The sequence below is a fragment of the Merops nubicus genome, unplaced genomic scaffold (genome assembly GCF_000691845.1).
Source record: "Merops nubicus isolate BGI_N331 unplaced genomic scaffold, ASM69184v1 scaffold38231, whole genome shotgun sequence".
NCBI classification, from domain to species: domain Eukaryota; kingdom Metazoa; phylum Chordata; class Aves; order Coraciiformes; family Meropidae; genus Merops; species Merops nubicus.
This window is the reverse complement of record NW_008590939.1, coordinates 12,504-20,038: the sequence shown is the minus strand read 5'-3', so window position 1 is coordinate 20,038 and position 7,535 is coordinate 12,504. Positions and strand designations below refer to the sequence as shown.

The 7,535-nt window shown below is 38.7% G+C and overlaps 1 protein-coding gene across 3 annotated transcripts in view; it reads right to left on the bottom strand.

Moving 5' to 3' along the window:
* Nucleotides 1–3,101: 3,101 nt before the first annotated feature.
* MYBL1 (v-myb avian myeloblastosis viral oncogene homolog-like 1) overlaps nt 3,102–7,535 on the bottom strand; it is a 13,596-nt gene continuing 9,162 nt past the window's right edge. For 2 of the 3 annotated variants that reach the window (XM_008950106.1, XM_008950105.1), the window contains 3 exons: nt 6,866–6,982; nt 6,675–6,779; nt 3,419–3,547 (listed from right to left, as the gene is read on the bottom strand). In XM_008950106.1, coding sequence (XP_008948354.1) covers nt 3,419–3,547; nt 6,675–6,779; nt 6,866–6,982 — 351 coding nt within the window. Of the gene's footprint in view, nt 3,548–5,307; nt 5,488–6,674; nt 6,780–6,865; nt 6,983–7,535 lie in introns of all 3 variants that reach the window. The other variant, XM_008950104.1, reaches the window with a different exon arrangement.

Genomic DNA, 7,535 nt, shown 5'->3' with positions numbered 1-7,535 from the left:
TTTCACTGAGCAGAGCTGACCTAGTAAAATGAACAAGTGACATCACTGCAGACTTCAATCTCCCAACACTTTGCCCCAATTCCTGATATCAGGATCAACAAAAACAAACGCTCTACAGGGAGCCCACCTCGCTTTCCCCAAGCGATTGAGAATGTCACGTGTGCCAACACAAGCAGGTCTGCAGGATATTCTCATATATTATATATGTATGTGTCTATAAAATGTATATATATACACACTGTATATACATTTAATAAATATAAATAACAGCCAGAACCCCAGAAAAGCCCCAGTAACAGTCACAGTTTGCCTCTACAGCTCCAAGCTGGGTAATATACACTACTGGGACGTATTTCTGAAGAACTGGCTTGCATTAGTATCCTCTTGTCCTCTTCCTTCAACAGATTGTTTGCCTTTTATATTTGTCACAAAGCTGGAAGAGGCAATCAACAGTAACTGTTGAATGCCGATGTTTATAGCAAATAAGAGAGTCAAACTAACACTAATTCAGATTAATATATGAGTCCTAATTAGGGGGAAAAAAATAAAAATAATTAAAACCCTCTCACTGTACAGCTTACACTTAGCATTTGCCTCCTGAGACCCAGGCACAGATACTAAAATATCACTTCCACCATACAGCAGATGTAAAAAAGCTTTACACTAGCAATGTTCTTCAAATTGTCTCCTATACACAAATATTTGTGTTAAAGCTTTGAGACACAAATACAAACTGTTAACCAAACACAGGCAGGCCCCATCCTGCTGGGTGACCCACTGATTGCAGGATTACTTTGTCTCTACCCAGAGGAGGCTAGAAAAGGCATTTTCTTGCAGTTTCATAGGCACACATACATATTGCTTTAACAAGCACCAAGTGTTTAAATTCTCAAATAAAAGGCACTTACAGTAACCTGGTATATAAATGCTTTATTTTTGACATTAATATGATCTGTATTGTACTTGAGATTCTCTTACATAAAAGAAAAGTTTGTAGTACAACAAAAACTAAGATAAACAAGGTGTTTGTTGCACGTTATGTCAAACCTTAAAACAAACTATGGAGTAATATGTATTCAGGTGTCATGCAAGTTTGGCTGCTGCATGTACAATCTACTTATAAACTGAAAGAAATGCAAATGCACACAACATTCAAAAAGTAAGAAAATATGCCTGACATATGAAAAATAAAATCCTTCCTGCTAAAGCAACAAAGAAGGAGTTAACTCAACGATCCAACCAATACCAACACAAATTAATACTACTTACCAGAAATCTATGCTTAAACTTCGTATAGGCAGTTTTGGTGATACCACTTCTACTGAAACGTACCATCCAGATTCTAGATATTCTTTCTCTCTCAATATCTCATTTCATTTTTTTTAGTGACTTAAATGCTGTCTCCAGGGTTAGACATTGCTGTTAAATCCATTCTGGTAATGCTCACCTAAATCTAGTACTGCCCAGAATTCCAAATTGCTGCCTCTCAGTTTCAACAGGGAGGTGTCACCCTGGCAAGATGGCTATTTTCTGACCCCTTGCTTATACAGGATACCCCCCACCCCCACTTCCAATTTTCATGTGAATTAAAAACGGCTAAAACTCTTTATGCCTACTACTATTATAGCCAGGCAAATATTCAATATCAAAAAGCTGCTAAAAATAAGGATTGTATAAGCTTTGAGATGTTTAGAAAAGTTTAATAACCCATTACCTTCCTTGCGCCACTCATCACGTTAAAATTCTCCATTAATAAATTATTCTCTACCTTCTTTGATATTGAACTGATAGGAATACTTTTCAGACCCTGCATAGTACTGGTTGATCTCAAAGTTAACTAGAGAACCCCACACCAGTGGTGCTTTTTTGCCATTTTACATACAGTGCATACGATGCTCGCTCTTCCCGTCTCTCCTAGCAGCAAGCCGACCCTGCCGCCGGCCGGCCGCAGCAGCAACCCGGGAGTGGAGAGGAAGAGTGTCTCAGTTATAAATACCTAAACCTACAGTGTACAGTTCTGTTCACCTGTCAGTATTTGCTGCTAGCACACCAAGGTAGCTCGCTCGAAATTAACTACATAAAAACCTCTACACAAGAGCAAACCAAAACATTCCTTCAAAACAAAACAACAAGACATAAAATAAGTGCAAATACCTAAAATAGGCAACTAAAGCAACTGTTGTGACCTGTATGCCTTTAAATAAGGACAAAGACTTTTCATAAATAAAATAATGTTCTCTTTGCTTTTCAAACATTTAGTAAGTATATAACTGTCAAACTTAAGTGCAGATACAATTGTTTTGATACCCAAGGTGCCAAGTTTCTTTTTAAAATAAAATTAAATTAAAATGCATTAGTTTTTAGTTCCTATGCAGGACAAAGTACTCCTGGGTCACACATAGGACCCCACCATTCCTTTCTAAAAATATTTAAACAAGGTACAGGAATGGTTGCTGTATAATACAGGTGTACCTTGTAATTATTATGTAGACCAACATGATTTAGGAGTTATAGTGCAATTTTTATGCAGATGTAACACAGTATAGATTTGGACATTTCACCACTGTAATTATTTTGGTATTCCATATTTTAAGCTTGTCCTTTTTTTCCATTTTAGCTGTTTTAACAGGAAACAACATTGGCTTCTAGACAACCGGCATACATATAAATATCTACATTTAAGCTTTAAAATGAAAATAAATTATAAAAACAGACTCCTTTCCAATTTACAAAATTTTCCCTGTTCCTACATACTGTACAATACATTCAACAATCATCTCCTTTTGAGATTTATGAAGAAAATACTGATGCTTTACACTAAAACCTAATTCACCCCCCTGTGCCTACTTCTAGTACCATTTGCAAATAAATATTTAACACTGTAGTTAATTTCATTGTTTTGCAGCATACCAAAAAAATTAGTAGTGCAACATTCTATCCTTCCTGTATGCTCCTTTCCATTGTGTTTCTTTATATACTAGAAAAATGCTACACAGGCAAAAGCACATTCAGTCACGTACGTTGCTCGTTCAGAAACCAGTAACGACCTACAGCCCTACTCTACACTGAAAATGCACTAACAGAAAAGAAGCGACGTGAGTCAAAGGAATAAATATGAAAAAAAGACCTAAAAACTGTGTTGTCAGCACTGCAACTTATTTCTTTATCATATTTTAGGGTGTTGTTTTTTTAATATTTAAGCCAGTCATTGCAGAGCTGTTTGTACTATCCCTTTGTAGAGCACACGAGAGCTTTGTGTCTGCTCTCTCAGACAAAGGAAGCGTGGAAGCTTTAAGGCAGCTTGAAGGTTTCCCTTGGCAAAGCCTCTCCAAGACTCAGTTCCCAAGCGTCGTGCTGGAATCGCCTTCAACGCCCTGTCAGTCCCACTGGGAGGAGGTGGCTGGCAGCTGCAGGACCATCACAGTATCAGAGCCCTCGACGTGCTGTTGGTAGCTGTGTATGTGCTCAGGTACCTTCTCGCTTGTTCAGTCATGATCAGCTGGTCTTCTGTTTTCCCATAAACCACCGCTTCCCATTCGCAATTTGACTGCGTAAAATAGAATTGGGTTTAACGATTCTTCTACCCAACTAAAATACTCCAGCTACTCTCCTACAGCCTCCCAGCGTAACAACGAGTCACAACCTAGCAATGCTGTCTTTGACTGAGGATTCAGTTCTACAATACCTAGAACCCGTGACAAAGCTCCCTCTCCACTCCTCACTCCAGCCCCTCAGCAGAGCACCTGTGCTACGCTTAAGTTCTAACAAAATGAAAACCCTCTTAAGAAGAGACAAGTTCAACAGCTGATACATAAAAGAGAAGTTAATTAAGTCATATTCTCTCCCCTTTAAATGTGCAAAATTCAACAGGCAGAGAAATGCACTGCTGACAGCTTGTCTGGAGACACCAAGGAAGGCAAAACCATTTGGCTGAAAAAGAAAGCTGTGAAGGACTCCACTGAACCAAAGTGGCAGCCGTGGAAGAACACTCATATGTTCGGGGAACACATGAGAAATGGCAAAGGAATTAGGAATAAAAATAATGAATGGAGGAAGAACAGAGACACTAGTCCTGCCTCATCCATGAAGCACACCCTGTGTGTATACGATTTGTGCAATCTCAAGCCTATTTGCGACAGCTCTAAATTGGACCTGACACCAGCAGATTGTAGCCTAATCAAGAACACAAGATTCTCTCCCTCCCACACCGAGCTAGAAACTGATCCAAAGCATCAGTTTCACATATAGATGCACAGCAAAAATTAGCCATTTGAGTTTCTCTGTAAATTTAGCAAAACTCCATTCATGGAAGGAACTCGTGGTTAGAGTGGGCACCAAACTGAGAGGGAATTTCTCAGGGGAAAGAACAACGAGCAAAAGATGATTCAGTGGGAATATTTGTGAGTATAGTATGACTAAACTCCTTTTTCAAGTATTCTTTAGAGCATAGTACTGGGCCAGATAGATGTATTCACCTTTGCTGCCATTCATGGGAGTTAATTTTTTTTTTTTTTTTTTGGAATATCACAATTAAATGAGGTTTGTTCTCTCTTCTCATCAGAAAGGATCAGAAAGCCATACTGTTGTTTCTGTACTTAAGAACACATTGTTACAGCAGTTAAGTGGGACATGGAAGAGCAGGTTCCAGATGCCCTGCCTTTTTTTTTTTTTTAATTAATACAGAGCTATAAATATTCTGAGAAAACACAAGAACTTTATCTACTGACTCCCTATGGCACAAATTGGAACAGGCACCAAGTCAGGTCAAAGAGAATCTCTCCCTAAACCTGATGGTTAAGCCATACACAAGGAAAAACCAGGTTCCAGTTCTAAGGGTATGGAAATATATATGGATGGACAAGAACAGGCACATTATAAGAACAATTACCAAACAGAACCTGTGGATGAACTCTGCCTAACGAATCCCACTGAGTTTATTATGAAGTAAGTACCTGCCAAATTTGAGAAACTTTGATCCTATAGAGGTTTAGTTTGCACCAAGTCAAGTTTTCTTACTGCAAGACTTAGGTACCCAAACCTGTTTTGAAGGTTTACCTGTCGTATTTTCTGCCACCCCATGTTTAAATCTTAGAGGCCATTCAGTGAAACATTGGGATTGTATTTGAAGAGCTTCACAATGAATAAACACTTTGTGGATAAATGACCAACTTAAAAGAGATAATGATCATGGAAACACTACCCAAAACTAGATAATTGAATGGAACAATTCTAGATACTAGTACAAGACAGTAACAAACAAACAAGTTAACCTGCTAACAAAACTAACAGAATATTTTGCATCCAGACCTGAAGGGCTTTCTGCATTTTGACATTTTTTGAAGTACATGCATTCGGTTTCTTCGTAATTACTGCATCTGTTTTGTTTGCTGGACTTGTATCCTGGTTTTCTGATGTCAGGTTACATCTGTTGTCATGTATTTCCAACAATGGCTTCATTAATAAAGATGTGGTATATGCATTCTCTGACTGTCGGCATAAAAAGAGGGTAGGGATCAGTTTTAAAGAAAAAAAGCTTTCAATTCACTTCTGGCACAACCCTTCTTGTATCCTCATTAAAACAGAGGGAAAGCTTTTTTCCCAGTCCGCTGCCTTTAACACATCCCAGCAGCACAGTGTATGGTGGGCTCAGCCTCACAACCTGCACATGAGGGAGGCACAACGTGCCACACCACCACAAGGCATTACTAAGAGAAGAACAGGCACTTCTTCCTGTTTGGAATGGCTGCAGCAGTTCTGCTCCCCACAAGAGAGATGTTCTGGGGGAGCACCTAACACCCAGCAGACAGGCACCAAGGCAAGCATTTCAGGAGGGAATTTAGAAAACCAGCTACCATCAGCAGAAAGGGGTATGACTCAGGCACCTGCTCTGCCTAGGGACTTTGGCTCCTGCCTCTTGAATACAGCTTTATACCCAATCAAGAGTCACAGACGTTGACTCAGAATTAAACACATACATATATTAATTTAAGAACTAGATTATACCCAAGTTTTCAGGAAAACTACAAGACTAAGGATTAATCTATTCAATCACTCCACTGAAAAAAATATTGGTCTATTTTTTAAAGGAATGAGGGACCAAACAGCCCCATCCCTGAACTTTTCATGTTGTGGTTGTTGGGGCAGGAGTATTGAAATTCCTTCAGCCAGAGGAAGGCCACAAACCTCATCTTCTATGTGTTTGATATTTCATAAAGTACACCCCTACTGTGTGAAGCAGGAAAAGGAAAAGCGTGCTGCCTAATATGCAACTAGGTATCTTCAGAACATGTCTGCCAGGCTGTCAAGTGTGCAGAACAGGGGCAAATATCACCTTCCTGGTGTATGACAGAGCTGCAGCATGCCCTACATGCTAAAGCCAATAGGGAACCAGGATGGAGGCAGCTTTGCTCTAACCACAGGCCTGCAAAGCATCCACATGACTTCACCAGTCCTGCTCGGAAGGCCTGAAAGGAAGAATTCATGCAGGAATTCAAGAGCAATGTCCAACTATTACTTAACTACTTCAGGCAGTGTTTCAAACTGAAGGCAACTTTAATCTTCTAGATTTATGGATCTAGCTTCAGTCCAAACACTTTTTGGTTGATAGAATGAAAGATACTCAGTTCTATATTAATATTGCTGCCAGTGATGCTCTTTAGTTGTTGAATACATACCTGTACATCTAAACTATTATCTTCTGTGAAGAGCTGGGTGCCAACATCATCCTCTTCCCATGGATCTAGGACCAGTGATTTTCTGACTTTTTTAGAAGAGTTGTGCTGCAATAAACATTTTGCAGAGAAAAAATGTAAAATACTATTTAAAATCAGTTACTTCTTATTTGAAACTATTATTGTAATGTTACCTCCTGCTTGCAGCTTTTATACACAGTGTCATCTTCCTCCTTGAGAAATATATCTGTTCCAGTTTCCTCTTTCAAAACTTCCCTAATGTCTTCCTCCAAGAAGGCAAGTGGTTGTGACTAAGTTAATTAAAATTGGAGAAGAAAATACAGGAAGTCTATTAGTTACTAGATTTTACCATATTGCACTTGCAGCCAATGTGGACCAGAAAAGAGATCTTGCAAACTATAGCAACAGATAAAAGGATTTACACTACTGTAGTTAAAAACTGCAAATCAACATTTCAAGGCAGATTTTTAAATTCATTTTACTGCACATTATTTCTAGACAGATAAAACATATGTGCACATAGTGCCTAAAAAAATGCAAGTTAGCACTGTAGAAGATATGTAAACTACTTGTTTGTATTTATTAGCAATGGTTATCCACTGATAACAGGGATAAAAATATATATACACCAAACACATACATGCATACTGAAAAAACATACTGTAAAAGCATGACTGTTGTTGGGAAAGGAATTTACATCAATCTTAACAAAAATCTTTGAATAAGACATTGATAGTCCTAAGTACAGCACTGAATTTCACAGAAGCCATACAGATGGCCCCTTTGTGTACCAACAGGAGAATTCCCTTAAGCCCTCAAAATGTGATTTTGAACAGGAGGTTA